The sequence below is a fragment of the Pomacea canaliculata genome, linkage group LG9 (genome assembly GCF_003073045.1).
Source record: "Pomacea canaliculata isolate SZHN2017 linkage group LG9, ASM307304v1, whole genome shotgun sequence".
NCBI lineage: Eukaryota > Metazoa > Mollusca > Gastropoda > Architaenioglossa > Ampullariidae > Pomacea > Pomacea canaliculata.
In genome coordinates this window covers 7,734,457-7,757,753 of record NC_037598.1, presented here as the reverse complement: position 1 = coordinate 7,757,753, position 23,297 = coordinate 7,734,457, and the positions used below count along the sequence as shown (strand labels likewise).

Genomic DNA, 23,297 nt, shown 5'->3' with positions numbered 1-23,297 from the left:
AATGTTTTTGCAGTTAGTGCAGCCCAAAGTTGCCTAACAATGTAGATGACAGTGCACACGAGCACAAACGAGACAAAAATCGCTGAACTTAAATACATCAAAGGCACAAGCGACTGCTCAGTTCGCCTCCTTATTTTAGTCTTGTCAACAGTCATCACGATCTACAGGGAAAGGAAAAAAAGATAGCAAGAGAGAAAAGAAAAAAGACAATAAAAGAGTGAGCTTAATTGGGAAAAAGAACAAAACTAAGAAAACAGTAGTTCTTAAAGGGAAATGCACGGGAAAAATGCTAAGCTGGGTTTAAATGATCGATTCTTACTTTCTGAATTGTGTCGGTTCGATATTTCGGGTAACAAATCGATCATTCACTTCCAATCGTATCAAACGATATGATGAGGTTTTAGGTTTCATGTTAGGTTGTCGAGTGATGTTACTGAACCGTTGCCTCTCAGTCTTCTGAGTGACAGAGGTCAAACGCTGCCATCCTGGACATCGAGATGATGAAGTTTAAAACAGAGAACAAGGATAAATTGCTGAGCAAATTGAATACTGTAATACCAAAAGATTACGAAAATATGGCGGCTTTCACGAACAGACCTTAATCTGTGTTTTTCTAGGCGATTCTATAGTAACCCATTCATTTTTAACCTAAAGTTTCGATCAGACATGATTAAATCACATCGTATGTATCATTTAAGCACAGCTTACCATTGGACTTGAATTTTCCTTTAAAGAGCGTTTGCACATAAAGAGTGGAGAAAAGATAGAGCAGGACGATAGATCGAGTGAGATCGATATTGACATTTATTACAATCAACAGACAGACATTTCCACACAAATTTCCTCATTTAACCTTCATGCAACCCTGGCGCAAGCAGCGGGTCATATAGGATTTCACAACATTAACGGCCAGACACCAACGCAGTTCCAACCTATGCGCCGACAAAAATCTCATTTGCAAATGTTCCCTCAGCTTATTGCCTTTCCAAATCCCTTGCGACAAAAAATATTTTTTTAATTACGCCAGAAAGTTATTTTAAACTCAGGTATAGGAAGGTGGAACCTAACCGTCATTTACAAACAAACTGGCTTTTCTTTTCTGGATGTCGCCATGGAAGACAGAAGGTGACACCAAGATGAAGGATGGAAGGAAGACCTGTACATTGCAATAAATGGAATAATTTTGACGAAATGATATTCTTGGTGATGCGGCTGTGCACTTTGAAGCTACAAGTTTGTCTGGGCCGTTGGAAGCCCCGATGCTGTTTGGTTATTAAAATTTACATAGCCCCCGCCAGGGAGGCGTGCATTTTTCATCAATACTGCCTTCTCCCGCTGCAAGTTTCCACTTCGCCCTCTCAATAAAACATGGCGCTTAAACTCCCAGAAGCTCTCACAGAAATTGACTTTTGTAATTTGGAGAACGGAATACCAAGGGCCTGGCAATCAATTATTCACGACACGCGCAATTTTCCTTCGTACATGTAGGCAAAGCTGCGTGTTTAAATATGCCGAGCGCTGAATAATTGATGGCGGCTCCTTCCCGCAGCATGAATAGTTAAGGTGTCGTCAGGTTGAGCCTGCAGTGAGTGACACGGCAGCAGACGCGAGAGGCTGTGGGTGGGGATGGGGTGGGGATGAGGTGAGGTGGGGTGGAGATGGGGTGTAGGGGGAGTGGAGATGGTGACCAGGCATAAGACGCCGTCGTTTAGCAGATCTCTGTTTTATAGGCGAGCGGTGCAAATGCTAGACAATATTGTCCAGCCCACTTGCAATAACTAAAAAAATAAGGAAGATTAAAAAAATTCTGTTGTATTTGTATTGGACATCGCGAGGAAAGATGCTGAAGACTTTTTAAGACTTCAGGACGTGAGAGGTGAACCGCACTCACGTAGGACTTCGATTCCTTCCATTATGTGTTGAAAAACAGAAAGATGAAATGGTGGGGTGGGGTGGAATTTAAGTGGAAGATTAAGGTTTTATTTTATTTATTTATTTTTTGCTGCTAAGTGTCATGGTGGTCTGGTGTTCTAGGCAGAACGTGTGAAAGATCTCAATGGCTCATTGACACTATGAGAGCGGATGTCAATGTCTTTTGTGCTCATATCTAGTTTACACCGACTTCTGTCATCCATACCATGGATACCGGTAATAATTTCCTCCAGGTTTTTTTTTTTTTTTTTTTTTTTTTTTTTTTTTTTTGAAGAAATATGTGAAAAGCAATTTGAAAAAATTAGAAAACTTCAAAATGTGTTAAGTTGAGTACTGCATGGGTTAACAGATCACTAGTTTTGTTAAATTGCAAGAGCTGACCCTGTACTTTTAAAAAATATCTGAAAGTCTTTATGAAAAAGGAATGCTCATATGCCATGAAGATAACAGGTGATTTTTTGTTTTGTTTTAGAATCAAAGAGTGAAAGAGGAAGAAGAAAAGGTACACAAATTTAATCAAGCTTGAGAAAAATATCAAAAAAATGTTAAAAAATGCAGGAAACAATTTAGTACCACGAGCAGCTAAAAGAATGACATTGGAAGAAACGATCAAAGAGGATACTGACATATTGACTGGACAATAAATTTACACGACAAAACCTCATTTTTAATGTAGTTTTAATAATTATATTTCAGATATGTAAATTTTATAGTCATTACAATTAATTACATTGTATATACTTGTATATGTTATAATTAATTACATTATATATATATGTGGTTATCAAAAAAGTTAAATTTTTTTTCTCGCTGCTTCAATGGTAAATAAAGACAAACTGCAAGAACTTTAAGGAAAATAATAGACGGTCAGAAATGTGGTAAGGGTGGCAAAAAATGTGTTAAAATTTTTTCTCCAAACCATTATTACTAGCCTTCTTGTTGTTCTATATTTAATGTAAAAACGTTGGACTGAAAAGAGAAACAAACAAACAAACAAACAAACAAAAACAAACAAACAAAGAGGGTAAAATAACATTCTAATTTTTGCAATCTTCGCAAAATGTCGAAGCTCAGCAACACATCTCCTCCTCTCGGCTGTCACACCGATGTTGGGACGACGATGGTGATAGTTGTACAGAGGCCCTGCCGCGCCGCGTCGTGCCGCACCGCTTTGTGCCGCGCCGCGCCGGGTGACGGAGACAGAGCATCACGCATGATAGATCACACACTCTCACCGCGGCCGGACGGGCCCTGACACTAGGCTGGTGCGGAGAGGCTGCTGGAGGCACGGAAGGTAGGAGGGGATGGGAGAGAGGGAGGGAGTCCAGAGAGCTTGAAAAGTTTGGGCGCCTCCGGCGGGAGGACCACTGCACGCGCAGCTGAGGAGGCAGCCAGAGGGTGGGAGGGTCAGGTTCAATTCTTTCTTTTTTTCTCTCTCTCTCCTCCCACCTCTTGTCTCACGCTAATGTTTAACCTCATATCGTTTACAACAAACGGAGGAAAAAATCCGGAAGAAGAAAACAAGAAGGACAGGTCCAGTGACAGTTGGTGCTGCTTGTCAACTCGCCCATACTCTGAAGCTAGAGGGCGCTGTGGTGTCAACTCGCCCATCTTGTGGAGCTAGCTGGCGCTGTGGTGTCTGCTGACACTTTGTAAGAGAGTATTTGAGTGTGGTGAGGAGTTCTGGTCTTGGAACTGGATGAGAACTGACGTGTGGCATGGAGCAATCGTCCAGAGCCTGATAGTTTCATCGCCAGACCTACTTCGCCCCCGCCGCTCTGTGTTATCTATAGAAGACATCTGTAAAGGACATCATCGCCTGGTTGAATATTGGAGATACAGCAGTCGCCGACCCGTTGCCCATATTGATTGGTAAGCTTCTTCTGCAGGTGCTAGACTTTTGTCTGTTTTCCTTCTTTTCTACCAGTAGCGACGATGCGGATGTACTAATTAAAACTGTTGTTATTGAACGGACAGCTCTGGTCATACAGTCTACGTCCATCCTTCTCTCCACAGAAAGATAAAATTTCCAAATATGCGTGAGAGAGAAAGAGAGAGAGAGAGAGGTTGTTAGACAGGGAAAGGAAGAGAAGTTTTTCCTTTTTTCCAAGCATAGAATCTGTGGAAAGATAATAATGATGATATGACGACGACGATGATGATATCAAGGAAAAAAAAAAAGAGAATCATTAGCGGAATTATAAAAAAAGCAGTTGTGTTTAAACGAGCAGAAGTTTTGCTACCCTATCAGAGAAACTATTTCGCTGTCACACGATCAACAAATAAATGTAATGTGCGATAACAAAGCATGATCTCCTCATCATGTTTCCATTATTCCATTCAGGTCATCGTGTTTCACGAGAAATTTCAGACCGTGACTTTTAAGATCCGTTATAAAAGCTCACTCCGCCTCTAAACAACCTGTTTAATTTGTAACGAATACTTGATTACCCATTGGGTCGCTTTAATTTAATTTGCCGACAGAGAATCATTGAGAAGAAGTAGGACAGTTCTGTTTGTTATGGATCACAGAATCTTAAATAATTGTCGGTTACTGTAAACACTTGTTGTCTTCTTTACGCCAAGCACGTCCCAGTTAAAATAATTGTTTTGTTTTGCAGATAGTTGTCCATTACACCATTACAGTTACATTATTCATCTCAACGCATGTCTCCAGATTATGAAATGTCTATAACAGCGAATGTAATTGTTTAAATATTGGTTGATGCATTTGTTTATATTGTTTGTTAATGTAATTATTATTAATGGAGCTTTTTACTTGTCAGTCTAACTGGTAATAAGTTTCACAGTTATGTTTCTATGGTAACTCTAATTCTGACAAAAGTGATCGTGCTCTAAGACATGCTCTCGCCATGTGTTTCTGTCGGTCCAGTGGTCGCCGATCATGATGGAGGCCAAGCACCCGTTCTGCCCCATCTTCATCAAGCAGGAGCCTCGGGATCCCTGCTCCGACAACGACAGCAGCAACTGCAACGCCACCAACCTCTCAAGGAACACTACCACCGCCGTTGTCAGCAGCAGCAGCTGCGGCAGTCTCAGCCGCCTCCAGGACGGCCCTGTCGACTTACGCGCTGTATCGGCCGTCACCAGGGACCCACAACCTTGGAGCAGCCTCGATGCCTTGATCCTGCCGACCTCAGCGGGGACCGGGGTCTGGAGGCGAGGAGAGGAGGAGGAAGAGACGAGGGGTCTTCGAGAGTCATTCCCGAGAGCTCGTCGAGCATCAGAACATCGCGTCACCCGCTTGCAAATGACGCAACGACGACGATGGCGTCAGACTTCCGAACTTCCCAGACCAGTGGGGAGACCTGGAAGATAACTCCCAGAGAGGATTGCTCGGAAGTCGAGTGACTTTTCCTGCGTTGCGTGTTTCCACGATGTCCTAGGGCAGTGCGCGCATCGTCTCCGCAGCAACAACAACAGCGGCAGCGGAATGCTGCGCGGCGGCTGTTCTGCCGTGTCACAGCTCGGTGCGGTGGACAGAGCCGCGTTCGACGCCTCCGACGAAGACCTGGCAGCTCGTGGCAGCAAGGAACACAAAGTGGATGACGACGACCTGCTGCGCGAGTCGCTGGCGGGGCTGGGGTCAGAGGGCGAGGTGGCTACTTCACATGTGAGGATTGTGACATGCGCTTCAGTAGCCGCGACACGTACGCCATGCACATGCTGCTGCGCGCTAAGAACGAGGCCTGCGTCCCAACGGCGCCTCAGCGCGGCAACGGCAGCGGCAAGAGCGACGTCCCTACCACCGCCGGCGGCAGCCAAATCACCATATCCCCTGCCGCTGCCACCGTCGTCAGCAGCAGTGCAGCAGCCGTGTTGGGTAAACAACTTCCGGCGGACCCGAAGCAGGAGGAGACCGGAGACTTTCCTAGTTTGAACGGTGGGAGTAGTCTGTTTGGCGAACCTGTACGACGGAAAGTGTCGGACCCCGCCTTCTGCTTGGGGCTGGGATTGGGACTAGACGCGGGTCGAAGTGTGGACTACAGGGGGTCGTGGTGGAGCAAATACCTACCGGACGGAGCAGAAGGGGTAGCCATTGGTAGCGATGCGGAGAGTCCGGTGACCCACCTGCCCCTCGTGTGCTACCTGTGCGGCGAACTCTTCTCCAATCGCGACTCCTTAGCCATGCACGTGCTATTCCACACACGTGACACGCCCTCCACCACCCACACCTCCTCCACCGACGGCAGCAGCCAGTGGCACAAGCCTCTGCGGCAGACTCCTCTTCCTTCTGAGCCACGGCACGTACAGTGGCGCCCCCATCAGACTCCGCCAGCCACCAACCAGCATCGCGGAAACGATTCCTGCTGTCCCCGCAGTCGGTGCATCTACATCCGGTTCGGTTTTACTTCACACATCTCAACCTCGGTATCCTCAATGACGTCAGAGTCTCTAGTGCGCAAGGTCGGCGGTGAAGCTTGCAGCACGATCTCTGGCGGAGAGGACGAGCGAGATGGCGGCGGGGCCTTCGCAGAAGAAACCTCCCGACGAGAACTGCCGCACGTGGCGGGAGCGACCCCGTTGCTTGGCGCTGCTAGCAAGTCGAGCAGCGTCGCCGTCGCCCTTGACAACCAAACTCCCAGGTCAGGGGAAGGTCAGCGCCAGCCGCCGCAACGACCAGCGAACGAGGCGACCGAGAATACGGAGGGTTGACCGTCACCCAGAGACCCAAGACATCGACCCCTGACCTTGTCAAACCTCGGCCTCTCTCGGCTGATCACGTGGTAGGTAGTCGCGTGCTCGGCGTTTCCCGCAAGAGCCTTCAGGAAGAATTAGCCTGGGACAAAAACAGGTGGAAGAACCCACTGGATTCGCACCTGCTGGGCGGAAACCCGTTCCTGGGAGGGAGCATTGGAGTGCAGCTGGAACCGGCTCGGGCTTCTTGCGGCGTGTACCGTTTGGATCGTCTTCGAAAACTGCGGACCGGGAGGGGTGGGGTGTATGGGAGGGCCCCAGCTCGTGGCCGGCCGCCCATGACGATCCACGGCATCGTAGGACCCAGCCGCCATTACAGACCCGATCCCTTCCCTTCAGCTCCCACGTCTGACCCTTCCTTTTCCCTAGCAAACACGTCTTTCTCGCGCCTTCCCACAATTCCGACGTCCTTCGGGCAGCACACCTCCTCCTCTTCAGCGCCCCCTTCGACCCGGCTGGCCAGCATGCTGAAGTTGCTGACGTCACATGATCACGAGGTCAGCGCGTGCCTGCACTGTGAGGTCATCTTCGCGGAACGCACGCTGCATCAGCTCCACATGGGGCTGCACAACGTCAACAACCCCTGGCAGTGCAACGCCTGCGGTCAGGTTTGCGCATCCAGACTGCACTTCGCCACGCACGCCCTACACTTCTGACGTCAGCCCGGCGCCTGTGTCGTCATGCTGGCCCGGCGCCTGTGACGTCATGGCTGGCCCACCGTCACAGTCTGTCTTTGTTTTGGAACAAATGAACCTGGCGAGGCAGTGTGAGGCGCAGCGATTCTAATTTCCCGAGAGAAAAAGTAGCACGAGTGGAACTGGAGCCTGTGGAAAAATAAAGGTAGTCTGACCTGTTTGTTCTGGAGAACTTGGAGGAGATTGGTGTTTATCTTTCCCTCCGCTGTCTGTTCCTTCCTAACCCTCAGGGTCGCTCGGGTATCGAACACACCATCTTTAAGTTCGAATGCAGCTGTGTAACCACTAGGCTATCCTGTTTCCATTTTGATAAATTTATTTACAGCTGTGTTGCCGAAGCATAAAGATTGCGCGGGAGGATGTTAAGGACGAGTCTGCATCTTGTGTTGACTGTAGGTGTCAGTGACCGATCACACTAAGACAGTAACTGTCAGAGGGAGGTTAAACTACAGAAAAATAAAGAACAGTTGGATTTACAGCAGGACTGTTCTCTCAGTCTGTTCTCTCTTTTCGGTGCTTGCGTACGTGCATGCGTGTGTGGAAAGGTTCAGATGCAAGCTACTCGGACTCAGTGGGATGTGAACAGTGATAGCTGGTGGAAAACAGTGGGCGACCATACAGGTCACTGCCGCAACATGTTTACCTGTAATACTTACCATACCTAAGGGGCACCAGCTTTACCTGTACACACCTTCCACGGCCCACACACACACAGACACACAGACACACAGACACACACACACACACACATATCACACACAGACACTTCTTTAAAGCATTCTTCGCTGCTCAATGCCACTCACAAATTTCTCTTCACTATCAGTCTCACCCACACTGCCCATGTAAGCTTTCATCAATAGAAACAACTCGCGCCGTTTTCTCAACTGTCAACATCAGCATTTTTTATTCTATCAACAAACTGACAATAAAACGGAATTAGTTTAGTACATCATGCAACGCGGCTTGTTCAATATTAAGAAATGTCAATAATCTCATAATAAACGGAGCTAGTTTTAATACCAATGAACTCGAATTGTTAGTACCAACAAGCGCCACTTGTGAATATCGAAGAAATACTGTTTGCACCAAGAAAGCTTGTTACAGTTAAATAACGATCTTAGATCAGCCTAAGCCTTTGAACTCATTGACAATGCCAAGAACAATGAATTTTTTATGGACAATGTTTTGATAATAACTCAGAAATATTTTGAAATAATGAAAAAAGGATAATTGTAAACAAAAGAAAGGAGTTTTAAATAAACAAAACATGAAAACAACCAACCAACCAACCAACCAACCAATAACCCAACCCAACCCTAACCAAACCAAACCAAACCAAACCAAACCAAACCAAACCAACCAACCCAACCCAACCCAACCCAAACCAAACGAAACCAAAAAAATAAATATTAGGAGTTATAGAGCAGTAAGACGTGTTTTATCTCTCCTCTCTCTCTCTCTCTACCATTTATAATCTGAGATGCCCGCAAGACAGCCATTAGCCCGCGTTATCGTCGCGTGTCTAGGACAGGACGTGCACCTTAATCCGAGGTGCACGCACGGCTCGCTAATGATTCTATAAATAGGTCTGTGTTATTCTGGTCCCGCTAATTGCAGCTGGGAGTCAGTCCCTTACAGTGTCGAGATAATTAAGGTTCCATGCCGGTGAAATTGAAGCTATTTGTAAACGCAGCTTTCCAGGGTTTGTTTTTTGCAGGGTCCTCCTACTTTCAACAGTGGATGGCGGGGACTTGTAGATACCCACACCCTCTGTCTCTTGGTCACGTGATCAGGACAGTGTCTTTAACATGGATATGAGTTCGGTGGGTGGGTGGATGGACACACTGTAGTTTTTGGGCGTCGACAAAACGCTCTTTGATAGAACAGAAAGATTATAATTACAGAAATTTCAAGTAAAGCAGTTAATCAGGCGGAGGTGTCCAACAGCATTTCATTTATTTTTCGCTACCTGTACACTTTCTTTGTCCATGTAAACAGTGACCTGAGAAAACTTTCTAACTAACTACCAAATAATTTGTTTTGGCCGTTATCACAATTTGCGCAGCGTGAGGCATGACAATTTTTCACAGACCATTGTTCCCACTTAAACTCTGACTTTCAACTGTAAAGACAACGCCTTTCATTCAGCGGTCTTATTTTTAAACATCAACAACATCAACTAAAAAGATTTCTCACATCATGTTCGTATTTATAATGCTAAGTGACATTGTTAACTTAAATATTAACGGTGTAAACAAAATGTCTGGAGTCAGGGGAGGAAACGCAGAGAAAGTCTCCGAAGACAACCTCCAAGCTGCATCTGCTGCTCCTGAGGAAAGTCGAAACAGAAACCTCAGTCACAATTAAATTGTAAATTCCCATCCTATTTCTTTTAGAAAAAACAGTAAACAATAAACATTTTATGAGAATGATATTTTAAAAAATCTATCTTTTCTGCTTACAGAAACATACTAAATATCTTAGATATGTTGATATGCGGTTATTATTTTCAAGTGGAGTGTAAGAAGAAAACTCCAGAACAGAAAAAAAGCTGCTTTAGTTATTTGCTTTTTTCATTATGATAATTAATATTGGTCCTGGAAAAAATCGAATCATTTTAATGGGTTTGGCGATATTTTGGCATAATTGGTTGTCACCACTGTCCTCCCCGCAATTCCCAGTGGAACCACATGTTTACATCCGTTATGCAAACGGATTTCTGAAGAACATTTCCGACCCTCGTAAATCGGAGACAACTACATTTGAGTACCTAATGTTGTCTGGCTGGGAAGTAGGTAGTTCCTCGTGTTCTATCAACGATGTACATAGGCTGAATGACTGCGCCTATAAGTACCTGTATAATCGATGTCTTACAAATTTTGACAATTATTATTACAACAAACAAACTGTCTTCCTAAAGCGAGGGAGCACAGCATATATGGACTTTATAGCGATCTCGTAAAACGAGGGAGAGCACATCACCCTTCACAACTACACCAAATATCTGTTCGTTGTGCACCCACCCTGTGTCCCCCACCTCCATGGCAGGAAGCAGGTGCAGACATGGTCTGGGCAGCAGACGATAAGTTCGAGGAGGTAAAAAAATAAGGACGAGTAAAAAAGTTCAGTGCAAGGCCTCAGTTCGTTGCTTGAACTCAGCTATTCAAACATCAATTGAATTATTGATTCTGGATGCATCAGTCTCTTGAACCATGAATAATTAACCAGGCATCTCGAATTTTTGTCGGGCGGAAATAAGATCTCATTTATAATTTATTTTTTTCAATACGAGTTGCGAGGTGATTGAGAAGTAAGCAGGGTTTGGCCTACCTGTTTTGTCGCACACCATCGATTTTACATACAAGGTTTGCTTCCCAGTTCAAACTCTCTATTCCTCTTTCTTTTCTTCCCCGTGGCCGATCAGTCAGTTCGTGTTTTCCCCAGTTGCCTTTGTCTCATTTCTTTCTGCAGACATTTGGTGCTGGCAAGAAAGGTTTGGTCAAGGATATTGCTTAGCTCATTCCTACTTATATTCTGTTTATTTTTTTATATTTTTGCCTGTCAAATTTGTAGACACTTGGGGGAAGGAAAGAGAGTGTATTTGCTATGATGGTTTGAACACTACTCACCAATATTCTGTTTCAGTTAATGCTACTATTATTTCTTTATTTCTTTAGTTTTCTTTGTTTTTCTTCTTCTTCCATTCTTACTGTTCTTTTAATTTTCTTTAGTTCAGGGAAAATTAATAGAAAATGGATTATAAATATTAAAACTGCGATCGACCACGCCAGGCAGCAGAAGCAGGCGAGTAAGGGCATTAAACTGTTGTTGACAGGATACCAGCAGACCGATAATTTCCTGCGCGCCTATCTGTTGCGAATGAAATATCGGGGAATAACACAACATGGCCGGGGGCTGTCTACAAATATGCATTAGTGAAAAAAATGGTATGCATAGGCAGGAGAACAAACTTACTTATCATTCTTGCATGAAGCGGAAAACAAATATCCATAGAGGCTTTTGATTCCATGGGTGCGTCCTCCTTTCCATGCCACATCCCTCCACACACACACACACAGATGCATGCGCACACATAAGATTCCATAGCTTTTATGAAAACATGTTTTAAATCAGTTTATCCGATAATTCTAAATACAGACTGTCAATTACATACACTTTACTATAGTATTGCTTTGACTTTCATACATTATCAGGTTAAGAATAAAAAAAGTCAGTAACCCGATCAGAAAATAATAATACCTCACATTAAAACACAAGAATAAATACACAAAAATATACAGTGAGCCAAATGTACATAAATGAATTGCTTTGCAATTGATCTGGGAACTGCCAAAAATATATATATACACTATCCAGCAAGGCACACATTTAAATTAATGATTGATACACAGTGCCAAACATGAGATGCAGTTACAAAAGAGAGTGGAAAGATGACAGTCTTGTCCATGGTATATTGAGGCTGCAGAGGGGGGAGAGAAAGAGAGAGGGAGGAAGAAATGGATGTAGATAGATATGCAGTCATTCTGAAGGAAACATTCATAACACAGTAAAATGCATATTTACATCAGTAACTATTCTAGCAAACAAGATTTACAGCTGAACATTTTTGCATTGATCAATTGACTTGCAGTTAAAATATGAGTAATGCTATTGTTCAATTCGCAGTTCACATAAAATAATAGCAACATGGCTAAACACACACAGACATGCGCACACTACATGGCTAAATCAGGGGCAGATAAGCACAGTGAAACAGAAGCAGGAACAAGGGTGAGCAGGACAACAACCAACCTGCTGGGCAAGTAGGACAGTCTTCAGTTCAGTTCAAAACGACAGGACTCATGATACCCATGCTGCCGTGTAAAACAAGAATCCAGAGTGGGTTTTAAAGCATTAACAATACAAACATGGTAGACAAGACACTGAACAGCTTCTCCATGTGTAAAGATAAGTCGCTACAAGCAGCCAGGAAATGCAAACATACACATACAGTGAAGAAAAGGTTTAAATATCCGAAAAACATCCTTATCCCCAGACAATTCTCACAGCTCATACTAAAGACAGAATTCTCAAAAAACATAAGCAGGCAAACCAGCCTACGGTATGTGTTCAGCATGACTAAATGCACACAAGTGTTTTTTATTTAAATTTAACATTTTACTTTACTGGCCAATTTTTAACTCAATTCCACATCCCTGCTCACAGTGAAGCATTTATTATGCACATTTAAGTATTTGTAGAGGTACTTTTGTTAAATGATTGGCCATGTAATATCAGATCAGTGGAGGTAGGAGTGGAGATGCTAAAGCGCAATACCACTAAATGCAACTTTTCCAAAAAAATGTTTATAATTGGACAGAGTAAGAAAATCATGCTTACAGGTGTCTAGTGCTGTACCTTCAACATCATTATGCTATGTTCAATTATCGTCTGCGAAAGCCAAAACTGATTAGATTTATAAATATTTTTACAGTAGATGCAAATGTTTTTTAGTGCAGTTTGCACACCAAATGCCCACAAAATATGAGATCTGAATTTGTCAGAAAACCACGTCAGACACTGAAATTCTTTCGCATGCATGAGAGGCATTCTGTATCTGGAAGTAGGGAAGTTCACATCCCCCTTACTTTCTTTACTACGTCCCAAGATCAGGATCATCCATGGAGACAAGAACAGTCCTTAAGTATAACAACTGTCACATAAAATGCTTGTCTTTGGTACATGGATGAGAAAAATAAAACGGGGGAAGAACAAAGACAAATAAAAAGAGAAAAATAGTAAAGATGAGAGAGCAGCTATGGAGCAGGGGAGAAGGATGAGATGGAGATAAGAAAAAAGAAATAAAGTGGACAGTGGAATGAAATAAAGGCAGAAGGAAAAAAAAATCTGACAGTTAACAAATCTTTACTGTTAAGTCACTTTTCTCAGCAGACATCCACAATAATATTTTGTAAACAGAAAAGCATAATACATGCATCAACAATCATATGTCTAAAAATGTCCTCTTTCTTAATATATGCAATACTGCCAGGCACGCACTACCCTTATAAATGCAACATTTATAAACACTTTATAAGTATGAACTTCATCCATGCTGCACCTGCAAACATTTACATGCAGCATATTAATTGTACCATGATACAGTCCCACATTTTATCCCAGCACTCTCATTATAGCTTTATATCTATATATATATATGAAGAACACTTTTTCTTGCTCTGACAAATCTTGTCAGTTTCATCATCTGTCCTTTATCTAAGACAAGGCTGTTTTTCTGAATGGCCTTTTCATCATAAAAATAAACCTATTCTTATTACCAGAGTACTTAGTCTCATAAACTTACAAGGTTCTATGATCACAAAACAAACTGCTTACTTTTTATGTCATCCCCTCCTATAAATCTGTCATTACTAGACACCATCATTCTTTTTATAAATCCATAATTAGTTGTGCTATAGCTGATTCATGGCATCTTTTGTCTGAAACCTTTATTGTTGTCACAGAGGAATTAACAAAGCCTGACAAAGCTGTACTTCAATTAGGCATATTTTAACTGAGAGCATTTTCATCCACTTTCAAAATAATTTTACTCAAGCAGTTATCTTTCCTTATCTCAAATATACGTTATACGGAAATACAAGAGTTTGTAGTTCAGAAGTAGATGTGTTCACTGTGGCCACATGAGGTCTATGTAGCGAAAACATGCAACTCTTTATGAAAACAATGACATACATATTTAATGAGTATTGAAAGTGAGCAGCAAACTAAATTGGTAAATATTGGTTAATTGAGACTGAGCATTCTGAAATTGATGCAAGTAACTGAATTTATGGCTGCTTTAGAAAACATCTGACAAACTTTCTTTTTCACAAAGCATTTACAGTTCATGAAAACACATCAAGGCTTGACACAGGTTGTGGATGACAAATAGCTTGTCTAAGAGATCTTTTGACAAGCAGCAGCACAAGAGGAGACAAGATTAACAAGAGGAGACAATACAAAATTTATGAGAGCAAACAGTTGAAGACCTCATCATCAATATCACAAAAGACCTCTGAGATTTCCACTAGTCAAACGCCATAGTTTAAAAAAGAATGAAGCAGCTATAAAAAATTTACACTTCTAGTACCAAAAAAAAAAAAAAAAAAAAAAAAATAAATAAAAATAAATCAATGGCTGGATGCAAGGAAGAAACACTTAATGACAGATGATGATGATAAATTAACAACAATAATAACTGTTATGTGAGAACAAAGTGTAAGCATTACAAGATAAAAGCTGCCTACTGTGAGTAGATGCTTGTGATAGTTAATCCAAATATTCTGCTGATTTAACATTAAGTCAATGCTGTGGCATCAAATGTCAGTACTTGCATTCATTAAACCTCTTGCACCAAATCCCCCATTTCATTTTAGTCTTTCTTCCCAGGTCACTCTCCAGACTGTCTACCATGCTGCTGTCATGGTAACTGTCATGGGTGACTTGTATACGGCAGATTTATATTGATGAACCATTGACACTTTAACACATGAGAACTTGTTCTTCATACTTTAAATAACTGAACTAGGAATCATTGTCAAAATGTTAAAGTAATTTATGAAAAAAGAGGTTTTTCATAATAAAAAAATATTTAATGCTATGGAGAATGGAACAGGCCTGGTCTAAAATTACACATTACATCTTCCTCAGCTAAAGTTGTATTTGTGGCAGCACTCCTAAAAACTATCAGCTAATATTCTCCAAAACTACCATAACATACTGAAGTAACACAAAAGCAGTGAATGTTTTCAAAAAGTTAATAAAAATTGATAACATGAAAACTGAGCAGGTTTTGACTAGGAATTTAAAAAGGGTGAGTTTTTTAAAATGTGAAAAGTTTTGATATGTGGAGTGTGTTAAGAGACTAGATTATGCAGCAACAAAATACTACCTCAACCAGTTATGGTGGCAAAACAAATACAGACACCCCTCACTTAATGACCATGTTCCATTCCTACAGCTAGGTGGATAAATCAATGTCAATATTTGAGGAATCACCTTACCAATATTTCAGGGAGAGTGTATACGGTTGGATGGTTTGTGTCAACCATTTTTAGATATTGTCTTAAAATATCCTTTTAACTTGGTTAAATTAACATTGTTAAATAAATGTTTATACAGCAGTGTGTTGTATATTGCACTGTAATAAACAAAACAGAGTTGCCACGCTGCTGTTTTTCAAAACCAAATTTCTCATATCAATATCAACTAGTCAGAGAGCTGGTGGCAACTATGTGTGATAGCAAACCAAGTAGGTTGCTAAGTGAAAAGTGTAAGTAAAAAAAAAAGTTTGCTCACCACACAAATGTGAAAAAGTAAGCAAAGAAGTAAAAAAGTTTTCCACTTCTACATCAGTACTCACAAGGTATATCAGCTGTAACACTGATAAGTAGGCAGAGATCTATATTTAGCTTATGTGCAATAGCAAAGTGTGGCCTTGTGGAAACATCTCTTCCCTGTCCCAATGTAGGCAGGGGAACAAGTATTCAAGAATTACAAAATAGTTATAAAAATATTTGTAGTAAGAGACTTAAGGCCACCACCAAGCTTGCTGCATACTGATCTTATATATGGCTGTAATGCTGCCTTATAGTGAAGCTCAACAACTTCTAAGGATGACAGGTGTTCATATTATTGGAGACAATTTATCTCCCTTGATGTCCTGAGCGTCATTGTTATATCCACATGGGTCTTTTATTTTGCTCAAAAATGGTTTGATTGCTGCCTTTTGCCTGAGACTTGATTCCTGATGTCAAAATTCTAAAAGGGTACATTACATACCGGCAAACCCACAAAAGAAGGGTTGTGACTTTGGTGATATAGGCTGATGTCTGTGTAGCACTTTACATTCCTATAAATAAATTGTCTTTTTCATGTTTTAGTTCCTTGGTTGAGAAAAAGCATGCTTGCTTTGCAGGTTCATCATCTTCCTAGAAAGTTTCTTTTGCAGTACAAGAAAAAAAAAAGAACAATACTGTCTTGGACATTATATTTTCACAATAGAAATTATGTGAAATAGTGAAATTTATGCTTGCAGCAACTGTTTGCTTAACATTTATTGCTTCTTCCTAGCAACAAATGTAGAAAATGTTCTATATTATATGATGTGTCAGAAATATCAAGAAAATAAGATTGTTGGTATTTTACTGAACTTTCATCTACAGCTTCATCATGGCAGGTCTATATTGGTGCCACATATTGAGATAGAATATGATAGCTTGTAGTTTTCAATTCCTTTACAGATTTGGTGTTAGATGACATTAGGACCCTAAAGCTGCAGGATTTCTCAAATATAAATTTTCCCATCTCCATTCTATTGCAGTGCATTCAACCTAGCGAAAAATGTAAAAATGTTAAAAAAATGTATACATTCCCACCGAAACACATTGCAAATTAAATTAAACAGAGTTATGAACAAAGTTAAGAACGAAAACATTTCTAAAAAAATAAAAAAATATATATACAATAATAAAATAATGCTTATTATTTTAATTTACACTGTGATCAGCAGTATTTTGACAGATGTTTGATGACCTGTCTGAGTAGCCTCACAGAACAGAAGGCATATTCACAAGAGGCACTGGGAGATAAATCCCTGGTTTTCAATGTAAGTAACATTCTTTTATTGTTAATATTATTTCAACAAATATGGTACATAAAGTCAGTATCAGATGGCTAGAATCAATGCTATGCACATATCTAAGCAAATGTTAATCAAGTATCTACTGCAAAGTCTAACCAAAGTTTAACAACTATCACATGTTCACAGTTAACACAACTATCTTATGCAGGAGGATGAAGTGATCTCAAATAAATAAGAAACCCGCATCAGGTAATTTTTTTTTAACAGCAGGATGTACAGGATGGCTTGGCACTAAACCTTAGAAAATGACTGTTCCTGTACCTCATTGCAACTGAAGAAGGCGACATCACCTACCTCTAAAAATGAATAACATTTATATTCTAGGGTAGCCTTGTCTGAAAATCACATATTTAGACAAGCACAGAATGTCCACAATACTGAAAAAAGGACTTTCTCTCTTATTGGCCCAAGTGGCGGATGGCGCATTGCTGTAATATAGTTAATGCCAGTTTTCTGGCATTATGAACACATTATTGGCAAGCATAGAAAATACCACCAAGAACTGTGAGCTCCTGTTTTGTCTAGGTGCACACCATGACAATCTCCACAGAATGTTTTTTTTTCCTGTGTTTTTTTGTTTTTGCAGGAAAGTCTTCCTCCATTTATACTGAAAGGTACATCACCAGATTTGGAGTTTGTGTACAGATGTTGACTTTAAGGAAATCTGATTGGTTTTCACCTGGCCTTGTTTATCCATACCCCGCCACACACACACACTTTTTGTGTATTTTTATGTTTTTCATTTTATTAACTCAAGCTGAAGTCCAGTCAAATGATCAGGGGAGCACACTCCACAGTAGCCACCACAAAGTCCTCGGATTATCTGTCCATCCTGAAATAATGAAGTCATTTTAGTGTTTTAGTAGATGTCAAAATGGGGAAAAAAGAAATCTATTACCTTAAAATAGGTAATTATTACTCTACCATAACTCACAGATTTAACAGAAGGTTTAGACATTAAAACATCTCTCTTCTTTTTCTTTTTGAAAATCATATAAAGTGTGTGTCCCACTGAAAAAACAAAAATGCTGCCTAAAGTCCCAATTTCCCATTTAACCATATTTTATGCATTAAAGTTATTCTTGATTGCTGCCTCCTAACTCGCTGACTAACCCACCCACCAACTGACCCACCCATACAAATTCACACTCACACACTGAAGCACACACACAAAATTACCCACCCCGCCACCCCCTCCACACACATTTACACATACAGACAAGCATGCATGCAGACACAGACATGCAAACACACAATGAATATGCATAAACCACATACACAAAAAAGTTTGCATATGAGCATACACACATAAGCAAGTGAGCGCACAATGCATATGCACACACACTCTTTTTGATACCTCACTCATTTGGATGATTACTTGATAAACTGCTCACTATCTCACAACAAGCTGACATGACTAAAATAAAATGCAGGACAATAAGACAGACAAGGAAAATTCTATCACAACAGGATAGACAATGTAAAACTTATGAAAAGACAGTCGTTTGAGAACACAGCAGAAATCACAAAAACCAAAGAATACCCTGAGTCGCCATATCTGCTGTGTGGCCTCATTGCCTTCAAGCGCCCAAGTAGTGTTCACAGACACAATGAAGTCTGTGCCTACAAGGCTAATGCTGAACTGACCCTGCATGTAACAAAAAGGAGCAATAAAATGATAATTTATAAGCTTTATTGGATGAGTCAACTTTCCCAAAACGTTTTATGTAACATGTAAAGAAATGTTTAAAGACCTATTTCTCAGATACTAAAAGTTTATTATCAGTATTAACACCCTTAATTCCCTTCCTAAGCTTTAAACCTATTTTCGGTCCTTGCTATTTATTTTTACTCAAAATGTCACTGTTAATTTTTGTTCTATATATGGCAATATTAAAAATGAATATGCATAAATCCAAAAGGAAATCACGAACAAAAGGATATGTACAGATTGTGACCTTGGGTGTCAGTTATCTACTCTGAAAGCCCCACTGGAGACTGTCCCCAAGTCTTTGTATGTCTCATTCCTAAATATTTGTGACAGAGCTCCTGCATAGTAAGAGACCCTCCTGTCTTACTACAATACAGGATAGAAAATTCTTGGATGAATCTGAGAAACTAACTATAGGTTCTAGAGGGAAAACTATGATTATATTTCTCAGTATGAAGATGCAGTTTTGTATGATTTTCAATTCTTGGTGATGAAGGTGAAATGTGCCACCTACCTGAGGACAAGAACTAGAGCTGTAACAGTCACCAGCTGTGCCAAATGGTATGAACTTTCCTGTGTGTACATGACTGAATTCTCCATCATTACTGTAATAATTATTAAAAAAAATTATACGATCAAGAAAAGTCTATGATTGCCGATGACTTAATGTAGACCAAATCTCACTGAATAATAAAATAGCTAAATGAAACACCTTACTTAAGTAGAAGTGTGTAGACGCTACCCATTGACAAAGTTTTCAACATTTCTAAAAATATAAAAAAATATGACAAAAATCTAAAACAAAAATCATGGTAAGATGTAACATGTAAAAATAAGTAAATAAATGCTAAAAGGTCTTTAAAAAGAAACAGTGTTGACTGTAGACCTTTGATCTTTTTGTATGAGAAATAACAAAAAAAAAAAAAGGTACAAGACCAAAATCATATTCCCATTCCCAAGAACCTGCAGAATGCCTGCCTAATTAAAGAATGCCTTGTTTTATGCCATACACCAAGGCAAAACATACCTAATACTCGCATAGTGTTGAGATCTATTCGGATTTTGGAGTATGTTGTATTTCCAGCCTGCTTGTATTGCTTGTTACGACACAGGTCACATACAGCTGGGCGTAAACGATTGTATGGACAGGCAGCTGGTCGACGAAGTCTGCAATGACAAGGGGACTATGATTAAACATGCCCTTATTAAATTTTCTGCAAAATGTTTTGAAAAAGTCTAACACCACTGTAGTGATACAACTTATACTAAAACATACATCTAAATGAATTTGATGGGTAATAAATATAGGTTTGTAAAAAGAAAAGTGCATAAATGAGCAGCAAAGAGATATGATAAAATTAAAGTTATTTCATAATTGTTTACTAATTCAAACCCAAAATCTCTTAATTCTAGATTTTTTTTTTTTTTGTGCATGATGCCTTTCTGATATCAACATGTCATTAAAGACATCCTTTTCAAATGAACACTTTAATATACATTTGCAAAGGGAGGTAAATCCCAAACTGCATATTTCACGAAGATAAACACGGCTTAAGAAGCTTTATTGAGGAAGCTAGCAACAATTAAATCATAAAAAGTATCACCTTTCACCATAAACTTCTGCAAAGTTGGCTTCCTCTCCAGCAGGCAAAGACAAATATTCTACAGGGTTAGATTTTCGCATATCTTTACAGTATATCTGAAAACAGGTAAGAATGTGACTTAAAAATATGTTCACGATTATCCAGAAACTTACATTTTCTGCAGAAATATTCACAAGTACCATCTATTTGTGTATGTGCATATGTATGCCAATACATACACTGACCTATGTGTCATTAATATTACAGCAGAAAAATTCAAGATAAGCAATGCAATTCATTTCATAATTAAATAAGGAAAGTGACTATATAATTAACTATGAATATGTGCTGATATGGACCACTTGACTGTTTTGTCTACATTTTATTTAAAGCTTTTTGGCACCATTCTGAGACAGAGAAAGAGGCGTGGGGAGTAGAGGAGGAAGGAGAGGAAGTGAGAGAGAGACAAATGAGACTACAACAGGACTTACCGATACAAGACGAGTTCCCACTTGCAGCTGATAGTCACCATCCTTTCTGATTGTGGTCATTTCCTTCAGCTCTTTACATGATCTAGCATAACCTGCATTGATGATTACATTGTGTATAAACACACACAAACAAAATCAGGTTTACCCCTTTAATCATATGACTACATTATTTACTAAGGTGGTCCTGTGGTGCAACAGTGAAGTGGATGCAACCAAGCCAGCATAGGTCTTAGATTCAAATCTCTGGGTGTAGCTAAGTGTGTGTGTGTTTTGTATATTGTGATGCGTGTGTGTGTGAGTTGCATGTTCATGTAAGGAAACATGCATTTGGTGCCTACCCAGAAAGGAAGTGTGCTGGGTCACCTGTGTGTATAATGCTTTGAGCCTGATTTCAGGGATAAAGCCCTAAGTAGATATTTGCTGCCACTGTTTACAGGACTGGAGTAATGGCGTTAATTGCTATTGGTGTACGCCAGTCAACCAAACATGCTTTCTTTACTAAAGGATGTAATTAAGCTAAATTTGTGGTAATTGTTATTACTCATCGTACAACTCACAAGGTCCATTGTAGCACAACCTGTGTCTGGGAGGACGGTACAGCCTTAGACATAGACTGCTGGAAACCTGCTTTTTTTCTCTATCTACACAGACCACCTGGCGCTGTTCCTGTCCAAATCCACATTTGGCTGAGCACTGTTAAGAATAATGTCATAAAATGTTAATTAAAAATTAAAACGTTTTGATACTTGTTAACATTTGTTCAGTAAAATGAAAACTAGCATTTTCATTTTCTAAAATGACAAGAGTTTTACAAATCATTTAACCCAAATATAAATTTAAAAAACCCATAGAAAGCAGCAACAATACGAAAATGCAAAACGCAAAATAAAAAAATGGCAATGAGATGTTTTCATATTTAAAAGAGGAAAGAGATACTGCAAAAATTTGGTGAATGTGAACATGAAAATTTAAATCTAATCTGTGATTAATGATGCATTAAACTTGAGCTAGTTAATCAGCAGAATTAATTCATTGACTTTGGCTCTTAGGACATGGATAGTTAAGAAAATCATACCCCATAAAGCATTCTTTTGAAAATAACGAAAATAGGTGATAATAATTAATGCAGTGATAAATTGTGGGGCAACTTCTTTGTGGTGGCTGCATAATTACAGACATCACTCCACATTTACCTGTGCCCAAGGTCCAATGGTCCAGTGATTCTTGGCACGACAGTCGCCATAATTGCAGTAACGAGCATAGCTGGGCTTTTCACTCTGTAGGCAGCCATCACGCACCTCACCAGGGAGCAGCCATCCTTCTTTGGTGACACCCTGGCACACTACTGTGCGCATCTGTTGCCCCTCTCCACATGTTGAAGAACACTTGCAATGAAAGAAATAAGCTTAAACAGGCAACGCCCACACTGCTATATAGGAGGTTTCTGTGCCTATAGAAATGTCACCTACTGACTGTAGTTATTTTGGGTTTGTCTTGATTACAGTTGTGCATAAATATCCACTCACAAAACAGTATACCTGACCTGAACTCAGAACACCACAACACTAAGCATGAATTCTACTACTCTGATGACAACAATAAAACTGCTTTTGATTAATAAAAAGAAAAGGCATACACACTTAGCATGCCACAATGTCAAAAAGGCAATATAATTTTTTTTTTATTTTACCGGGCTCCAAGGTCCAGTATTCCAGATGAATGGGCATGGGAACTCAGCACAGCGGCGCTTTATCTTGGGCTTAGTTTTGGCATCACACAGATGTGAAGAAATTTCATTGCCTTGACGATTTTTGCAAATTACTGGACGATGTTTCTGTCCAAATCCACATGTTTTTGAGCACTGTGATAAAATTTCCAACCAAAAAAAAAAAAAAAAAAAAAATCACTTGATCATTACATTTCAGGAGAAAATTTTAATTAAAAATCTCACCCTCTCTCTTCCCTATAAAATTACTAGAATAAAAATATACGTGGAGGAAGAGTGCGATCACAATAAACAATTTTTGGACATTTCATGACAAAACATGAAGTGACCATTAGAGATAACAAGGTGACTGATCGTTAAAATTGTTTCCCTAATTCATGATGGATAGACAGACAAAGACACACAGGCAGACACAATGATGATGAGAGACACAGACAGACCGACAAACAACTAATGGGTCCAAGACACACCTCTGACCAGGCTCCCACACTCCAGACAAACTGCGAGCAATCCTCAAGTTGACAAGGTCGAACATTCTTGGGTTGTTGGTCTCGCGGACACATGAAAGGGGAGACAGCTTCGTCTTGACTATTCTTGCAGGCAACCTCGCGCATCTTGACTCCCTTGCCGCAGGTCGCTGAGCACTGATAACGGTAGGCAACCATCTTAAGTTTCATGTACCACGAGCCACAGATATAATAAAAACACTTCTGTGATCAGTAATAACACAAATTTAC

At 40.3% G+C, this 23,297-nt stretch overlaps 2 protein-coding genes across 2 annotated transcripts in view; one reads left to right on the top strand and one right to left on the bottom strand.

Moving 5' to 3' along the window:
* The first annotated feature begins 3,132 nt into the window (after positions 1–3,132).
* Positions 3,133–8,333, top strand: LOC112572916. The gene is made up of 2 exons (XM_025252905.1): positions 3,133–3,804; positions 4,826–8,333. The coding sequence occupies exon 2, from the start codon at positions 5,581–5,583 to the stop codon at positions 6,607–6,609; it is 1,029 nt and encodes a 342-aa protein (XP_025108690.1). The 5' UTR covers positions 3,133–3,804; positions 4,826–5,580; the 3' UTR covers positions 6,610–8,333.
* Positions 8,334–11,454: 3,121 nt separating this feature from the next.
* Positions 11,455–23,297, bottom strand: part of LOC112572131 (A disintegrin and metalloproteinase with thrombospondin motifs 9-like) — a 67,037-nt gene continuing 55,194 nt past the window's right edge. Inside the window, exons 31-41 of the mRNA XM_025251681.1 lie at positions 23,031–23,204; positions 22,525–22,695; positions 22,028–22,219; positions 21,392–21,527; positions 20,835–20,926; positions 20,365–20,459; positions 19,788–19,927; positions 19,478–19,526; positions 19,275–19,365; positions 18,593–18,697; positions 11,455–17,881 (exon numbers count right to left, since the gene is read on the bottom strand). Coding sequence (XP_025107466.1) covers positions 17,789–17,881; positions 18,593–18,697; positions 19,275–19,365; positions 19,478–19,526; positions 19,788–19,927; positions 20,365–20,459; positions 20,835–20,926; positions 21,392–21,527; positions 22,028–22,219; positions 22,525–22,695; positions 23,031–23,204 — 1,338 coding nt within the window. The 3' untranslated portion in view covers positions 11,455–17,788. The remainder of the gene's footprint in view (positions 17,882–18,592; positions 18,698–19,274; positions 19,366–19,477; positions 19,527–19,787; positions 19,928–20,364; positions 20,460–20,834; positions 20,927–21,391; positions 21,528–22,027; positions 22,220–22,524; positions 22,696–23,030; positions 23,205–23,297) is intronic.

Bases quoted from the DNA above. Each gene is read 5' to 3' on its own strand.
- LOC112572916 (XM_025252905.1), top strand. From the start codon at position 5,581: ATGCGCTTCAGTAGCCGCGACACGTACGCCATGCACATGCTGCTGCGC.